Source organism: Sus scrofa, chromosome 2 (genome assembly GCF_000003025.6).
Source record: "Sus scrofa isolate TJ Tabasco breed Duroc chromosome 2, Sscrofa11.1, whole genome shotgun sequence".
In the NCBI taxonomy this organism is placed as follows: Eukaryota; Metazoa; Chordata; class Mammalia; order Artiodactyla; family Suidae; genus Sus; species Sus scrofa.
This window is the reverse complement of record NC_010444.4, coordinates 71,472,958-71,491,345: the sequence shown is the minus strand read 5'-3', so window position 1 is coordinate 71,491,345 and position 18,388 is coordinate 71,472,958. Positions and strand designations below refer to the sequence as shown.

Genomic DNA, 18,388 nt, shown 5'->3' with positions numbered 1-18,388 from the left:
GAAGTTCCCAGGCTAGGGGTCGAATTAGAGCTACAGTTGCCAGCCTACACCACAGCCACAGCAATGCCAGATCCCAGCCGAGTCTGCGACCTATACCACAGCTCATGGCAACGCAGGATCCTTAACACACTGAGGCCAGAGGTCACACCCGAAACCTCATGGTTCCTAGTCGGATTCAGGAACTCCAGGATTTTTTTTTTTTTTTTTTTTACAGCCAAACCCATGAAACATGGAAGTTCTCAGGCCAGGGATTGAAGCTGAGCTGCAGGTGCGATCTGCACCATAGCTGTGGCAACATCGCATATTTTAACCCACTACACCAGGCCGGGGATCAAACCCATACCTCTGCAGTGACCTGAGCCACTGCAGTTGGATTCTTAACCCACTGTGCCACAGCAGGATCTCCTGCGAGGATTTTTTTAAAAAAGAGATTTCAGGGGCTGTTGAAGAAAATCATCAATGAACCACCTATAATAGGATTAGAGTCTGGAAGACAGCCTCTCATATTACCCTGAGGAACTACTCTGGAGAAACGTGGTTCTCAGCATAGTTTTATGTCTTGCTGGAATATTAAACAAGGCAAGGAGGCATTCCTTCAAGGTTTTAAAAAAAAATAAAACACCCGGATCAGCACATGCACAGCAAGGCAGTAGGTATAGGCGTGGCATCTGGGGAGGGAATCTTACCATCAAAGGAGGACCAGCATGAACATCCCAGGAAGAGAGGCATTTAATCTTTATTTTGAACATAGAGATTCTTTACTTCTGGTCAATTCATCCTTCTTTTTAACAATCAAAGCAGATGTACAATGTATGTTTGATAGGCCACAAACAGGCTGTTTCAGCTAGCATAAAATTCACGTTGACTCAAGTATAAGCCAGAATGGCTTCCCCAGACGTCAAAATGTGAACATTTCTTTTATCAGGGCACGTATGGCTCTTTCCTAATACTGAATGAAGGGTTTTCAAACTTGAATCCCCAAGGAACCCCAGAGGGTTCCACACACTCCTGCTTGCTTTTCACCCTGCCTGTAGTTCGGGCTGCCCACTTCTTTTGCACCCTTCAACAGTTTTATCTGAAAAGTTCTAGAACTGAAGTGTTTGATGGGAGTTCCTGTGTGGCTCATTGGTAACAAACTCAATTAGTATCCACGAGGATGCAGGTTTGATCTCTGGCTTTGCTCAGTGGATTAAGGATCTGGTGTTGTGTGGCTGTGGCATAGGCCTCACCTGCAGCTCTGAGTTGACTCCCAACATGGCAAATTCATATGCTGCAGGTGTGGCCCTAAAAAGCAAAAAAAAAAAAAAAGGATCTGGTGTTGCTGCAGCTATGGCATAGGTTGCAGCTATGGTCTGGATACAATGCCTGTCCCAGAAACTCACACAAGCCGAGAGTGCGGCCATAAAAAGAATAAAAAATAAAAAAGGAGTTCCCTGGTGGCCTAGAGATTAAGGGTTCAGCATTGTCACTGCTGTGGGTTGGGTTAGATCCCTGGTCCAGGAACTTCCACATGCTGCTGTCACCGACAGAAAAAAAAATGTAGGCAAGGATATGTAATGGGGAAAAGACAGTCTTTTCAGCAAGTGGTGTTAAAAGTTGGAACACTACATGTAAATAAATAAAGTTAGAATGCACTCTCACACCATACACAAAACTCAAAATGGTTTAAAGACTTAAATGTAAAACATGACACCATAAAACTCCTAGAAGAAAACACAGGCAAAACATTCTCCGACATAAATCATACCAACATTTTCTTAGGTCAGTCTCCCAAGGCAATAGAAATAAAAGCAAAAAGAAACATATGGGACCTAATCAAACTTATAAGCGTTTGAACAGCAAAGGAAACAAGAAACAAAATGAAAAGACCATCTATAGACTGGGAGAAAATATTTGCAAGTGATGTGAACAACGAGGGCTTCATTTCCAAAATATACAGACATCTCATACAATGCAATAACAAAACCTCCCAAACAACCCAATCAAAAAAATGGGCAGAAGACCTGAGTAGACATTTCTCCAAAGATATACAAATAGCCAAGAGGCATGTGAAAACATGCTCATCATCACTAATTATCAGAGAAATGCAAATTAAAACTATAACTCACGCCAGTCAGAATGGCCACCATTAAAAAGTCTACAAATAATTAGTGTTGGAGAGGGTGTGGAGTAAAGGGAACCCTCTTACATTGTTGGTAGGAATGTAAATTCATGCAGCCCCAATGAAAACAGTATGGAGAGTCTGCAAAAAACTAAAAATAGAGTTACCATATGATCCAGCAATCCCACTCCTGGGCGTCTATCCAGACAAAGCTATAATTCAAAAAGATACATGCACCCGAGTGTTTACTGCAGCACTATTTACAATGGCCAAGACTCGAAAACAACTTAAATGTCTGTTGACAGATGAATAAATAAAGAAAATGTGGTTTATATATACAATGGAATATTATTCAGCCATAAAAAGAATGAAATAATACCATTTGCAGCAACATGGATGGACCTAGAGATTATCATAGGAAATGAAGTAAGTCAGACAGAGAAGGACAAATACTATATGGTATCGCTTATAAGCAAAATCTAAAAAAATGATACAGATGAACTTATTTACAAAAAGACTTAGAAAACAAATTTATGGTTATGAAAGGGAAATGTGGGGGCGAGGGATAAATTAGGAGGTTGAGATTAACATATACATACTACTATATATAAAATAATCAAGAAGGACCTACTTATAGCATAGGGAACTATATTCAATATTCTGTAATCACCTATATGGGAAAAGAACCTGAAAAAGAATGGATATATGTATATATATATATAACTGAAGCACTTTGCTGTACACCTGAAACTAACACAATGCTGTAAATCAACTATACATTGATATAAAATAAAAAATAAATTGAAAAAATAAAATTCTAAAAATATGTGGATATACAATGGAGTATTACTCAGCCATGAAAAAGAATAAGATAATGCCATTCGTGGCAACATGGATGGAACTAGAGATTCTCATACTAAGTCAGTCAGAAAGAGAAAGACAAATACTATATGATATTGCTTTTATGTGGAATCTAAACAACACCAAAGAACTTAACCACAAAAGAGAAACAGATTCACAGACTTAGAGAATAGATTTGTGGTTGCCAAAGGGGAGGCAGGTGGGAGAGGGAAGGATTGGGAGTCTGGGGTTAGGAGATGCAAACTAGTATATATAGGATGGATAAACAAGGTCCTACTGGATAGCACAGGGAAATATATTCAATATACAGAAATAAACCACAATGGAAAAGAGTAGGAAAAAGAATGTCTAACTGAATTACTTTGCTGTACATAACAGCAGAAATTAATACAACACTGTAAATCAACTATATTTCAATGATTTTTTTTTTTTTTTAGGGCTGCACATGCAACATATGGAAGTTCTCAGGCTAGGGGATAAACCAGAGCTGCAGCTGTGGGCCACAGCCACAGCTGCAGCATGCCAGATCCAAGCCATGTCTGCGACCTACACCACAGCTCACAGCAACACCAGATCCTTTAACCCACTGAGTGAGGCTAGGGGTCAAACCTGAGTCCTCATGGATACTACTCGGGTTTGTCACCACTGAGCCACAACAGGAATTCCCTATACTTCAATACATTTTTTTTTTGGTCTTTTTTTGCCATTTCTTGGGCCACTCCTGTGGCATATGGAGGTTACCAGGCTAGGGGTTGAATAGGAGCTGTAGTCACCGGCCTACACCAGAGCCACAGCAACGCAGGATCCGAGCTGAGTCTTTGACCTACACCACAGCTCACGGCAATGCCAGAGCCTTAACCCACTGAGCAAGGCCAGGGATCGAACCCAAAACCTCATGGTTCCTAGTCAGATTCGTTAACCACTGTGCCACGAAAGGAACTCCACTTCAATAAATTTTTAAAAATTAAAAAATGTAAACACTATTTGGCAGTCCTTCAAAAAGTTAAGTGTTGCCATATGATCGAGCAATTCCATGCCCGAGTTTACTCCTAAAATGACCAAAGCAGGTATTTGAAAGAAAACTTGTGCACCCGTGTTCACAGCAGCGTTATTCACAACAGCCAAAATGTAGAAACAACCCAACAGTCCATCAACAGATGAATGGATAAACAAAATGTGGTATGTACACAAAATTGAATTTTGCCTTAAAAAGGAATGAAGTTCTGATCCATGCTACAACATGGATGAATTTTTGTGTGTGTGTGTGGGGGGCTGTACCTGCCCTGCAGCATATGAAGCTTCCCAGGCTAGGGGTCAAATCAGAGCTGTAGCTGCTGGCCTGCCCCACAGCTACAGCAACTCAGGATCTGAGCCATGTCTGTGACCTGCACCACAGCTCATGCCAATGCCGGATCCCTACGCACTGAGCGAGACCAGGGATCGAACCTGCTTCCTCATGGATGTTAGTCAGATTAATTTCTGCTGAGCCACAATGGGTACTCCCATGGATGAATCTTAAAACATTGTGTTCCGTGAAATAAGACAGGTACAAAAGGATAAATATTGTATGATTCCTCATGTGCTGTAGGAACAGGAAAAATCTTAGGAATAAGATTATGGGAGTTCCCCTCCTGGCTCAGTGGAAACCAATCTGACTAGCATCCATGAGGACTCAGGTTCGATCCCTGGCCACACTCAGTGGATTAAGGATCCAGAGTTGTGATGAGCTTTGGTGTAGGTCATAGATGCAGCTTGGATCTGGTGTTGTGTTTAGGCCAGTAGCTTCAGCTCTGATCCAATCCCTAGCCTGGGAACCTCCATATACCTGCAGGTACAGCCCTAAAAAGACAAAAAAAAAAAAAAAAAAAAAAAAAGAAAGAAAGAAAGAAAGAAAGAAAAAAAGAAATAAGATTAGGGGTTTCCAGGGACTGTGGGAGGGGGAAGTGAAAGTTAGTGTTTAATGGGTAGATTTTCAGTTTAGGATGACAAAAAAAAAAAATTCTGGAAATGGACAAGGTTGATCATTATGCAACACCGTCTATGTACTTAATGTCACTGAATTGTACACTTGAAAACGGTTAAAATGGTACGTTTTATGTTATTTGTACTTTATCACAATTGAAAAGAATCTATCCACATTGGAAACAAACCAAAACAATGTAAAAACCATTCTTTTTTTTCAGTGTACAGTGGCTTGATATGGGATCTCAGTTCCAGCCCAGGGATTGAACCGGGTAGCCTTTGTGAAAGCACCAAATCTTAACCGCTAGACCACCAGGGAACTCCCTGTAAAAACCATCCTTAGCATATGGATCATACAAAAATAACAGTGGGCTAGATCTGGCCCATGGGCTGTAGTTTGCCATTGAAGGAACAAACCATGAGTTTATCTGTCTATTCTATTGGGACAGGCATTGGGGAAGGAACATGGTATGCAGTTCTCAACAAGTACATTATTTTGGTCACGTTTGTGTTTCCTGTCCCTCCACGCAAACTCCTGTTTCTCTACCTGTCCCTTCGACTACGGTTCCTGGAACAATCTCTTAGGTTCTACCTCCTGCACCAGCCCCAGCCCCAGCCCCAGCCCCAGCCCAGATGGAAAACGAAGGCACTTGAAGGCAGAGGCTGTGGCAGAGAAGGGGCAGAGCTTCCCACCCACACCTAGGGCCCCAGAGTCTACCCCAGGGGGTTCCTCTTAGCCCCGGATGTGGGAAGGGAGGGTCAGGATGCCTAGGGGACTTAGCCAAGACAGGAAGCCCCACAACCAGAGGGGCCTTAAAGAGAGCTGAGGTAGGAGCGTGGAATTCACATCCAAGATTTGGCCTGCTGAGCCCACAGAGAGGGTAAGTGACGGCTGCTCCTGCCTTTGGGGGCAAAGCTGGGCCTCCAGCCCCATCCCCCATCAGGACCCAAGGTTCCAGATCCCACCTGCTCTGCAGGCCTGATCCTCCCCAGGTTGGGAAGGGGCTGACCCCGCTGTGGGTCTCTTGGCTCCCTCTTGCAGCACCTGCAGGATGAAGGCTCTCTCCCTCCTCTTCCTCCCAACCCTGGGGCTGCTGGTGTGGGGCAAGTCGCTGTGTCCCGTGGATGAAGCCATCAATGAGAAGATCCGGGATGTCGCCAGTTTCCTAAGTGAGGACCCTCATGTCCAACCTCAGCAGGGGCTTCAGGGGCCTCTCTGATTCCTGACATGGAGTGAACATCAAGCCAGCCCCAGTCTCAACCTGAACCAAATCCCAACCCCAACCCCAGTCCCAACCAAACCTCAACCCAAAGCCAACTCAACCCCAGTTCCTCCTGGAACCACAGCTCCAAACCCTCCTCCCTCCAAGACAGAATCCTGGGAGGTGGTGAGTTCCCCACGACCTGGGGAACTCTCCTCAGGGCCTGGACTACCTGGGCCTTCCCCAGGGGAGTTTTCCAGACCCCTTGCCTGTCTCCAAACCACCAGGGCCTGGGCAGCATGAGAATGGGGGAGGGGTAGCTTGGTCTCAGAGTTCCCACCATTACCACCATCTGTTCCACAGTTCCTCAGGTAATTAGGAACATTGGCCTGGAATGCCGGAGTGTCACCTCCAGGGGGGACCTGGTCACCTGCCCCTCAGGTGAGTACAGAACTTGTTGTCTAGACTCTCGGTTCTGCTCTCAGTATCCGATAACCCCCTCCCCTATGTCCAGCCTCTATTTCTCTAGGACCACAAGTCCCTGCCTCTACTTCCCTAATGTCCTGGTCCTCAGCATCTCTGGGGGCACACATCCAGCCACTCCCAGCCCTGTCTTTTTCTCCAACTTCTGGACTCCATTTCCTCAGGACACTTGTGTCCATGCCCCCAGCCGCCAACTGCCCCACCACCCACGCATCTGGCTCCAGTTCCCTGGACCCCCCAGGCCAGCAGCCTCTGGCTCGGGGTCTAAGGTGCTCCTTCCTCATTCCCACTTGCAGGCTTTGCTGTCACTGGGTGCACGTGTGGCTCCGCCTGTGGCTCTTGGGACGTGCGCGCTGAGACCACCTGCCACTGCCAGTGCGCTGGCATAGACTGGACCGGCGCTCGCTGCTGTCGCCTGAGGACGCCATAGCTAGAAGAATCTAAGTTTGCATCTGCGCATCACTGGGCTTGGAGGCGTGGCCAGGCCCCACAGGGGTGGGGTCATGACTCAGAAGGGGCGGGGCCAGGCCTCTGTGGGGCAGGGCTGGAAATAAACCTTGAGAAGAGGATGCAGAGCGCCTCGACCCTGTGCTGTGTCTTCTGTGGGGTGTAGGGTGACTGAGCTGGTGCCTCCAATAAGAGCCAGGTGCATAGGCTCGGGAAAGAAGGCAGGTGGATGACAAGCATGGCTTTCTTTTGCCCCATTTCCCCCTCCTCCCTTGTTGACCCCCACTTCTACTTCTGAAAACGAGGCTTTAACTTCCTCTAACGACATTCTCACCCAAGGCTCACGGCCTCCTTCGAGAGGGGAAGGGGATGTTACCTTTGAGGCCACCTTGATGTCACCCTAGGGTCTTGGGCCTCCTGGGAAGTTGCTGAGTCATTCTCTCCCACTGCCCACAATAGGCCTCATCTGGGATCTGCGGTTGGGACTGGACAGGAACCCACTATTCCCCACTGCACGGAACATTTCAGGGCCTCAAGCCACCAGCAGCCCCAGGGTCAGGGGACTTGTTTGTGGTCTGGTGTATCCTGTTGCTTAGAAAAGAGCCTGGCACACAGTAGGTGCTCAGGAAATGTTTGTAAATAACCACACACGTGGACACACTCCCTAGGTGCACGCACTACATGTACACACACACTCAGACACGGCACACAAGACACAACCCATTTACCAGAGTCATACAGAGACACCCTGCCCACAGACACATGTGTCCACCATGGGGAGGGACCTAGGGATACAGAGACACATGCATGCCTTGGACTGACTCCTGTGCTTCCAAGATTAAGTCTCCACCCCCGCCTGGATGATGTTGGACTCAGTCTGGAGTCAATGCCCTGGAAGGCAAATCCTCAGCATCTCTGGGGACACAAATCTGGGTGACTCAAGGTCCAGTTTCCTGAGAATCCTAACCCAGGAGTCTTAAAAACCCAGCTTCTGAGAGATGTGGACAGAGACTTTAGAACACTTGGTACTGAGTCTTGAAAGGGACCCCAGACACAAATGTCATATTCTCCATCAGCACACTCCACAGGAAGGAGAATTGGTAACAGAGTGGGGTTCTGGTTTTCAGGATGTTTTGGACTCTCCTTCTGAGGTAGGAGGCAGATGGGACCCTAGGCTGAGAACAGCTGGGACATGTCAATCTGAGTAAACTGGGCCTTGCTTCTCTTTGATACATCAAGGAGAAAGTTAATGGCAGGAGCTGAGCTCTGCTGGAGTAAAAGATAAGATGACTACCTCAATCACTCCTGGGGTCAAGGAGACCTCCCCAATTACACATGTGCAGAAAGACTCCTAGGGGTCAAAAAGGGAGGAGGGGCCAGGCCATAATAAGTCCTGACACCATCCCAGAACCCTTTGCTTTAGAGTCCATCTTTTTCTTCTTCTTCTTTGTTTTTAGGGTTGCACCCACAGCATAAGGAAGTGCCCAGGCTAGGGGTCAAATCAGAGCTATAGCCACTGGCCTATGCCACAGCCACAGCAGCGCAGGATCCAAGCCTCATCTGCAACCTGCACCACAGCTCACAGCAACGCTGGATTCTTGACCCACTGAGCAAGGCCAGGGATCGAACCTGTATCCTCATGGATACTAGTCATGTCAGGAACTCCGCTTTAGAATCCATCTTGACCAAAAGATGTGCACACATACTGGGGAGGGCCCTGTGTCCAGTCAGGTGTGAGAAATAAAACAAGATAATTGGCCAAATAAAAAAAAAGACTGGGAAGAACTGTCCTATATGTGATTTAAATCACCTCTCTGGGACATCCCTCATTTGGGGGTCACCCACACACACTCCCCTTTGGCCTTTGCCTCCTTGAAATAGTCTTGCTTGCAACGGGGGGCAAGAATCAGGGCAATTCTGCTTTTAGCCTCTAGCTGGTCTAGTGGCTAGGATTCCCGGATTTCACCCAGGCTGTCCAGGTTCAGTTCCTGAGCAGAGAATTAAGATCTCACGTCAAACCATCACTCATGGCTGTCTCTCCGAGACAGGTGCTCAGGAAATGTTTGTAAATAACCACACACGTGGACACACTCCCTAGGTGCACGCACTACATGTACACACACACTCAGACACGGCACACAAGACACAACCCATTTACCAGAGTCATACAGAGACACCCTGCCCACAGACACATGTGTCCACCATGGGGAGGGACCTAGGGATACAGAGACACATGCATGCCTTGGACTGACTCCTGTGCTTCCAAGATTAAGTCTCCACCCCCGCCTGGATGATGTTGGACTCAGTCTGGAGTCAATGCCCTGGAAGGCAAATCCTCAGCATCTCTGGGGACACAAATCTGGGTGACTCAAGGTCCAGTTTCCTGAGAATCCTAACCCAGGAGTCTTAAAAACCCAGATCACTCCGAGATCACTCCCACTGTCAAACCACCCCCTGTGATGGCACAGCCCCAGTCCTGATCCTGGTGGCGGTGAGTTGGGACTGCACACACTCCTGGTGCCCATGGATCCCGCCAGACCCCAATCCAAGGATTCCCCCTCCCAGGTCCTCCATCCTAACACCACTTCAGCCTTAGGGTTGGAGTGGGACCACTAAGTCAGAAGGACCAGAGAGGGTGAGTCTTGTACCTTGCCCATCCTGCCCCCTCATTGTTCTGAAGAGAGGGGATACTCCCTTGTGCTCCGACCCTGATGTGAATGCCTCTTTGCCTCCAAGACCCACAATTACCCGTCTGTATCTGGTCCTCAAGAAGGGTCTCTTTACCTCAGTTCCAACACAAGTCATCCTCCTGTCCCAGACTGCAGACTTTGACAGGCAACCCCTTCTTTAGCCTTTTTCCTCATTTGCCAACTGCTCAGCTCCCTTAGTAGCCAAGATGTTTCGAGTTGCAAATGCTGTAGATCCCCACTTCAAACTAGCTTGAGCAAAAGTGAAAGGATATTTCTGAATTATGTAACCAAGGGGCCCAGGATTAGAACAGATTCAGGTATGGCTGGATCCAGGGTCTCAAATAATGTCTCCAGGACCTCACTCCCTGTCAGGTCTGCTTTCCTCAGTGTTGGCTCCACTCTCAAGTAAGTTCTTCCCATCACAAATCCACGCTTATATTCTGGCAGTCTGACAGACAGGAAAAAAGAGTGAGGATGAACTTTTCTCCTGGTTAACCCAACAAAAGCCTGGGGCCTGAATTTCATTGACTGTGTCTGGCTCATTTGTCTGCCCCCATCCCCGTGACAAATTTTGGACTCTGATTGGCCAGGCCTGGATCATGCACCCCCCCCCCCAAACCAATCCCTGGTTAGGACACATTTCCGTGTGTGTGTGTGTGTGTGTGTGTGTGTGTGTGTGTGTGTGTGTGTGTGTCTTTTTGCCATTTCTTGGGCCGCTCCCTCGGCATATGGAGGTTCCCAGGCTAGGGGTCGAATCGGAGCCGTAGCCACCAGCCTATGCCAGAGCCACAGCAATGCGGCATCCAGGATCTGAGCCGCGTCTGCAGCCTACACCACAGCTCAGGGCGACGCCGGATCCTTAACCCGCTGAGCAAGGTCAGGGATCGAACCCGAAACCTCATGGTTCCTAGTCGGATTTGTTAACCACTGCGCCACAACGGGAACTCCACATTTCCTTTCTTAAAAGAAAATCAGAACAATTACCTCGTGAAAAGGTCTGCTCAGGCAACCTCACAGGGACCTCTTAGGCTATCATGACATGGTTGCTTGTGGGTCTCCAGTTTTGGGGCTACCTTTTCCTCAAAAACAGAGGTCTGGAGTCCGTTCTTAGCCTCATCTGAGCCAGGGAAATTATGTAATGCTGTGGCCCCGCCCTCTGTGTTTGTCCATCAGAGCAGAACCAGTTCCCCATTGGCTCATCTCTTCTATGGCTGTTACATCAGCTTCCCATCACCTCTCTCAATGTCTGATTTCTTTTTAAGGCCAGCTAGAGGAGCTGACATCTAATCGCTATTAAATCAATCTTCCTTGAGAGACAAGGTCGGCAATACCTTAGGAAAGAGAACATTATCCTCACCGGACCCTGGGAACCATTCCAAAGTTATCTAGAATTTAATCATATTTTAAAAAGAAAACATACTCATGTCCCACACATAGAAAGTTTTAAACTTATTTTTTCTATGGGTCTTCTCAGGACGGACACCCCGCCTCCCCCCACCCACCTTGTCCTCTGCCTCTCTCTTGTCTGTAGAATAACTTGAGTCAAAGAATGAATTTAATCAGAGACATGCAAAAACATGGAAGAAACAGGACAAAATAATAATAATTTAGCCGTTAAGCAAAGTCAAAGGACTTTTAGTTCCTCCTCAAGGGCTATAGATAATATTCTGAGCCCTGTCCTTTGAATTGTTTTGCAGATGCTGAAACCCCCATCAGGTGGAAGAAGTTAATTACATGATGACTAGAACATGGCTACAACATAAGCTGCTCCATCTTACACAATTCCAAGAACTAGCCTCAAGAAGTGGGAACAGGAGTTTCTGTTGTGGCTCAGTGGTTAACGAATCTGACTAGGAATCATGAGGTTGTGGGTTCGATCCCTGGCTTCATTCAGTGGGTTAAGAATTCAGCGTTGCCGTGAGCTGTGGTGTAGGTCACAGACGTGGCTCAGATCTGGTGTGGCTGTGGTGTAGGCCGGAGGCTACAGCTCCGATTAGACTCCTAGCCTGGGAACCTCCATATGCTATGGGTGAGGCCCTAGAAAAAGATAAAAAAAAAAGGGGGGGAGGGGACAAACTGACTTTGGAAGTGAAGATTAACTGTACTTAAAATAATCAAGATGGGGGTTCCTGTTATGGCTCAGCAGGAATGAAACTGACTAGTATCCATGAGGATGCAGGTTTGATCCCTGGCTTCGGCTCAGTGGGTTAAGGATCCGGCATTGCTGTGAGCTGTGGTGTAGGTCACAGATGCAGCTTGGATCCCGAGTTGCTGTGGCTGTGGTGTAGGCCAGCAGCTACAGCTTCAATTCGACCCGTAGCCTGGGGACTTCTATATGCTGCTAGTGTGGCACTAAAAAGACAAAAATAAATAAATAAATAATCAAGATGACACTGATCTGATCACTGCATGATCAATTTTTTCAAGATGACTGTCGGATCCGACTGTGCTATTCTGCACATAGCCCCCTCCCTCCACCAAACACCCTTGAAACTCCTTTTTTATTTTTATTTTTTTGCCTTTTAGGGCTGCACCCATGGCATATGGAGGTTCCCAGGCTAGGGGTTTAATCGGACCTTCAGCTGCAGCAAGGCAGGATCAGAGCCTTGTCTGCAACCTACACCATAGCTCATAGAAATGCCAGATCCTTAACCCACTGAGTGAGGCCAGGGATGGAACCTGCAACCTCATGGTTACTAGTTGGATTCGTTTCCTCTGCACCACAATGGGAATTCCTGAAACTCCTTTTTTAAAGCTTTTGCCCCCTGGTCAGCAGCTGGGAGTTGACTTTTGGATGTGAATCTGTCTTCTCCCCAGGTTTCTGGCTTCCTGAATAAAGCAAATTTTCCTTTCCAACCAATGCTTGTCTCTTGAGTATCAGCTTTTGAGTAGCAAGCAAGAGGCTGAACATGAATTTGGTAACAGGAGAAAACTTTGATATTCTAGAGGAGTCCAATGTTGCAGTGAAATGTAGCCAGTCCAAAATGAAATGTGACTTAAGTGTAAATATGCATTTGATTTTGAAGACCTAGTACCAAAAAATGTAAAATATCTCAATAAACACATCGTTCACAAACAACCCAATTAAAAAATGAGCAGAAGACCTAAATAGACATCTAACCAAAGAAGACATACAGATGGCAAGCAGGCACATAAAAAGATTCTCAACATCACTAATTACTGGATAAATGTGAATTAAAGCCACAATGAAGTATCACCTCAACTTAGGATGGCTATGGTCAAAAAACCTACAAATAGCAAATGTTGGCAAGAATGTGGAAAAAAAGGAACCCTTGTACAATGTTGAGGAATGTAAATTGGTCCAGCCACAATGCAAAACAGTATGGAGGTTCTTCAACAAAACCTAAAAATAGAACCAAAACATGATTCAGAAATTCCACTCCTGGGTATATATTCAAAAAAATGAAAACATTAATTTGAAAAGATAAATGTACCCCAAGTTCACAGCAGCCTTGTTTACAATAGCTAAGATATTATGGAAGCAACCCAAGTGTCCATCAACAGATAAATGGATAAGGAAGACGTGGTATATATATACAACGGAATATTACACAGCCATAAAAAAGAACAAAACTTTGCCACCTGCAACAACATGAATGCAGTTGGAGGGCTTAGTGAGATAAGTCAGAGAAAGGCAAATACTGTGTGTTATCAATTGCATGTAGAATCTAAAAAACAGAATGAATATAATCAACCAAACAGAAACAGATTCACAGATGTAGAGAACAAACTTGTGGTTACCAGTGGGGAGAAGAAGGTGGAAGAGGTAATATAAGGGGAAGAGATCAAGAGGTACAAAATACTATGTATAAAATAGATAAGCAACAAGGATACATTGTGCAGCACAGAGAAACATAGCAATTACTTTGTAATAACTTTAATTTTTTAATTTCATGTCCACACCAGTAGCATATGGAAGTTCTTGGGCGGGGGCTGCAACCCACAACTCCGCAGCGACCTGAGCCACTGCAGTTGGATCTTTAATCCACTGCATGAACTCCTGTAATAACTTTGAGTATAACCTAAAAATATTGAATCACCCCATGCTGTACAGTGGAAAAAAACTGTGTTGGGGGAAATAACAATAAAAAAAATTGAATCACTATGTTGTGCACCTGAAACTAATATAAATATTGTAAATCAATGATACTTCAATTTTAAAAAACCTTGCCCGCAAACCTACATGTTTTACATTATATTTCTATAGGAAGCCACTCCTCTAGACCTAAAGAGAAAATTCCCTATATACTTTGTCTTTTTTTTTTCTTTCTAGGGTTGCACCCTTGGCATATGGAAGTTCCCAGGCTAGGGGTTGAACTGGAGCTGCAGCTGCTGGCCTATGCCACAGCCACAGCAAAGCAGGATCTAAGCTTCATTGGCAATCTACACCACAGCTAACGCAACGCTGGATTCTTAACCCACTGAGTGAGGCCAGGGATCAAACCTGTGTCCTCATGGATACTAGTCAGATTCATTTCCACTAAGCCGTGATGGGAACTGCTACTTTGTCTCATTTTAATCCTCAGCTTTTAAGGTCAGATGGGCTCAAAGAGAGCTTTAAGACACCTAGCCAGAGGACAGTGTGAGTTCATGAATATGTATAAGCATGCAAATGAGCGTGCCATGCATACGCGTGAGTAGATGTGTGACTAGGTGTATTTAGGGGTGTGTGCATGTGCATGTGTTTGTGTGTGTGTGTTGGGGGGGGTCAGGGCAGGTGAGCAGATGTGTGGATGAGTGTGTGTTCTTGAGTGTTTCTCCAGGGGTCTGCAGGTGGAGGGGGAAACTACTTCTGGGGTTAGGTCAAGATGAAGTCTGGCCATAGTCCCAGATGTGGGTGTGGCGTTCCAGTGGTGAGCACCATTGCCTCATATCCGTTCCCTTCCTCCAAAGGGCCTTGAAGAAGCAGAACTTCTTAGGGTGGAGCCGAATGGTGGGACTGGGACAGAGCAAAGAAAGGTGTTGGGACCTAGGAATCCTAACTCCAAGGCTGGATACTCCTGCCCCTAAAAGTGGGACTCTGGGGGTGCCACATATCTCCCCTGAGAGCAATGGGAGACAGGAGGATGAGGTTCATCTAGGTAGACAGACAGACACAAAGAGCTTCCTGTAAAGTTCCCATCCTTTAAAAAAAATTATTTTCATTGAGTATAATTGACCGGTGACATTGTGTGAGTTTACAATGCACAATGTGTTGATTTAACACATTTATGCATTACGATAGGTGACCACCATAGCGTTAGTGAGCACCTCCCCCCCCCCAGGTTCCCGACCACTCTATTCCATTTCCAGGTCTATGGGCATCTCTTCTTCATCCTCTGTGACACTCTAGTCTCCTAAGACCCTTCTTGAGCCAGGGTTGGGGTAAGGATGCCCCAGAGTGGGAGGGTCCTGGATCCCTGAAAAGAGGATGACCCCTCCTTCCTTTCCTCCTCCGTAATGCAGAGATTTCCTCATCTGCCCAGACACTTTCCGGTGGGTGGGGATGTGCACAGACAAACCAGCAGGCTGGGGACCATGGAGACTGAGGAAATCTACATGAACCAGGAGCTCAAGATGCAGGCGGCAGCCTTCAAAGACAAGAAAAAGGGGCCCCCAGCCTGTAAAGAAGGTTAGGCACCTCGGGGGCCGGGGGCGGTGGGGAGAGGTCAAGAGGGAGAGGTCAAGGGCCGAAAGTGGGGGCCAGAGGGTTCCCTCCCCCACGCAAAACATGCGTGTTTCTATGTATCACCCAAATGTTCACACGCATCCTCTCCACTTACTCAAGATGAAGATTTTTCCTTCTCCACTCCTTCTCTTTACCCCCAGAAATTTGCTGCTCACAGGGTTTGGTGAACCAAACCTATCTCTGCCCCAGAGCTCCCACCAGGTTTCCACAACCCCTCCCACCGACATGCCCACAGGTGCAAATGACCCTGCCTATGAGAATATCACCTTGACCTTCAGAAACCGGGATCAGTCAAAAAGCAGTCATTCACCGCCCAAGAATAAGGGTAAGTAGCTGCCTGCCAGGGCACATCACACAGCCTTGGGAGGGGCTTCAGGGACATAGGGCAGCATGTGGAGGTCAAGGTCAATGGCTGTGGTGATGTCAAGGCTTGTGTGTGACAGTGGTAGGGGGTAGCTTTGTAGCTGGTGATGATGACCGTGGTGTGATTGTCCTCATGGAAGTGTTGGTGAAGGTCTGGGTGACGGTGATGGTGTCTAGGTGACCATGGAGTGGATCAGGAAGGAATCACCTAGACGGAGCTGATGAGGTCTGGTGATGGGACAATGCTGGCAACATCAGGCACTGATGTCGGTGGCTGTTGGTGACAAGGATGATAAAGGGAGCATAATGGTGACTACTGGGGACGTTTGCAGGGGGCACTGGCTAGGTTGCATGTTGGTGGCAGTGTTATGGATGGCCCCAGCAATTTTTAGTACTGGGACCAGTGGGTGTGGACGACAGAGCTCTCGGTGGTGGTCTGAGTGGCCGTGTTGGGCCCTGGAGGTAACCTGTCCTGCCTCTGCCCCAGTCCCAGTCCGGTCCAGGCCATCCTCAGACCCTGCCCAGTTCTCCCACTGGTTGCACAGAGCCATGATGAGCCTACACATTCTCCTTGCCCTGTCCTGCGTTGTCCTCTTGGCCTTGGTCCTGATGAAGAGTGAGTGGGGGTTTGGTTTTGCTTTTTGGTGGCGAGGAAAGGGTCTGGGGCAGCATAGAGGGGGTCCCCAGGGGCCAGGGAGGCCCAGTGCTGCTCCCAATGGCAGAACTGAGGCGATTCAAAGTTCTTCTTGCTCCACCTCCCCATCCCGAACAGATTCCGAGCTGTCCCAGGAGCTGCTGGTCTTGAAAAGGGAGATCTGGAATGGTGAGAGGAGGCCCGGGGTGAGGGGTGGGGTGGGGGGCAATGGTGACACAGACCTCCCTGATCCGCACCTTCAGTCTCCATTTCGGTGCAAGAGTGCCAGAAAGAGCAGAAGGCAGGCTGGAGCACCATCAAGGAGAGGATCAACTCGAACAAGGAGCTCATTGAAACGGTCAAGAACAAGGTCCAGGAGGGGAACCTGAAACTGAGGACACTGCCAACAGGTGCCCTTACAGACCTTCACTGGGCAAATCTGTCTCCATGCCCAGGGTTGGGCTGGGTGCTGGGCGGGGGGGGGTCAAAGGAGGGGACAGCAGGGGGACCGTCCTCCCAGAGCACAGAGTTTAGGGGTGATGGATGTCACCCTCCAAGTCACTCAGGGAGTATAGAAATGCTGCTGGGAACCCCAAGTACACACATTCTGTGGCAACCCAGATTGGGGGTCAGGAAGGGAGGGGGTTTCTAATAAAGGTGCTAAAGCCCCACCAAGGGCGTTCAGAGAATGTACCCACATGTGTCCATTTGTTTCTGCACTCGCATTCCATGATTCCTGAAGATAAAGCTTTTTCCTTTATCTTTCCCCCAAACCCAGACCTAACCAACATCAAGAATGAGTTACGGAAAGTCACTGAGATGCTGAAGACCCCAAGTCCAAGTAAGTCAGGGCTGGGGAGGTGGATGAGCCCCCATGTGGCCCCAGGTTCTCTTCCAAGAGTGGGATCTGCCTGACCTATGGGCTCTGCCCTCTACCCCACCCCCCACAGAGCCCACAACTAAATAAATGAGAAGACATCAAAACCCTGGCTGCAGAATGGAGGACAAGGTTGCACCTCTCAGTGAAGATGGAAAATGGGGGCCCCAGCCTGGTCTGAACCTGGGTACACACTGTGTTTCATTCCACCTGTAGAAAACCATGTGTCCCGGTGCATGAGTGTTGTGGCTTTGTGTGTGTGCCTGTGCATGTGGCGGGGATAAGCACTTCACAAAGGAAGGTGTTATAGGTGCATGTTGGGAGTCGCAGCGACTGGGGTGTGCACCCCTGTGTCACTGTACACGTGTGGGTGACACGTGTTGCACCTGAGTGTTTCACTGTCAGAGTAAACACGCGTGTGTCCTGTGCAATGGAGTTGTGCCAGGGTGGGGGTGGGGTACACCGTGCAAATGTGTCTCTGTAATTGTGGGTGTGCCCCGTCACTGCCTGTGCTGGTGTGAATAGGAATTTGTGGACATGAGTGTGTCTGATTATGCCACCAAGGGTGTTCACAGTGTGTACCCGGGCACGCGTCCATTCCTTTCTGCACTCTCATTGCGTGGTCCGTGAAGATAAAGGCCAAGGGGAAACAGTGTGGCTTTCCCATCTGTTATTGGTGTGGCTGGGGTGGGGGTGGGGGTGGGGGTGGCTTTGGGAGCTGATGGGGGAGTGTTCTGACTTGGGGAATGGGGAAGGTCACACACTGAGCACGTGGATATGACGCCAGGAACCCTGGGGGCACGAAGGCATGTGAGAAGGAACACCCCCAGTGGATCCCTATGTGTCCACGAACGAGTACCCAGGGGGTAATTGAGTCCCAAACCCGAATGTGTGCATGAGAATTTGTGGCCTGAGACATCCAATGCTTCCCTAAGAGTGAATGGGTCCGCGGATATATGAGCCCCTGTGCACTATGCTCGTGAGTGTATCTGTTCACAGAGCACGTATCCAGGTGTGCACACGCCCCTAAGTGTATTATTCCCATGACTCATGGATGTACATCTCTTAAGAGAATACTT

General features: G+C 47.7%; 3 protein-coding genes across 5 annotated transcripts in view; 2 read left to right on the top strand and 1 right to left on the bottom strand.

Annotated features, from left to right (window-relative positions):
- The window catches only part of PCP2 (Purkinje cell protein 2), a 48,324-nt gene that overhangs the window by 28,049 nt on the left and 1,887 nt on the right, over positions 1-18,388 (bottom strand). The gene's annotated exons all lie outside the window — the stretch shown is intronic.
- On the top strand, positions 5,769-7,182 carry RETN (resistin). Its single transcript, NM_213783.2, has 4 exons — positions 5,769-5,805; positions 5,967-6,094; positions 6,490-6,567; positions 6,906-7,182. The coding sequence occupies exons 2-4, from the start codon at positions 5,977-5,979 to the stop codon at positions 7,037-7,039; spliced, it is 330 nt and encodes a 109-aa protein (NP_998948.1). The 5' UTR covers positions 5,769-5,805; positions 5,967-5,976; the 3' UTR covers positions 7,040-7,182.
- MCEMP1 (mast cell expressed membrane protein 1) lies at positions 15,220-17,962 on the top strand. 2 transcript variants are annotated; one of them, XM_021083917.1, is made up of 7 exons: positions 15,220-15,378; positions 15,576-15,760; positions 16,286-16,414; positions 16,571-16,621; positions 16,696-16,842; positions 17,211-17,273; positions 17,383-17,962. In XM_021083917.1, the coding sequence occupies exons 2-7, from the start codon at positions 15,661-15,663 to the stop codon at positions 17,397-17,399; spliced, it is 507 nt and encodes a 168-aa protein (XP_020939576.1). In that variant the 5' UTR covers positions 15,220-15,378; positions 15,576-15,660; the 3' UTR covers positions 17,400-17,962. The 2 variants fall into 2 exon arrangements, with proteins under 2 accessions (XP_020939576.1, XP_003123207.1); XM_003123159.5 differs by having other exon boundaries at positions 15,222-15,378; positions 15,671-15,760.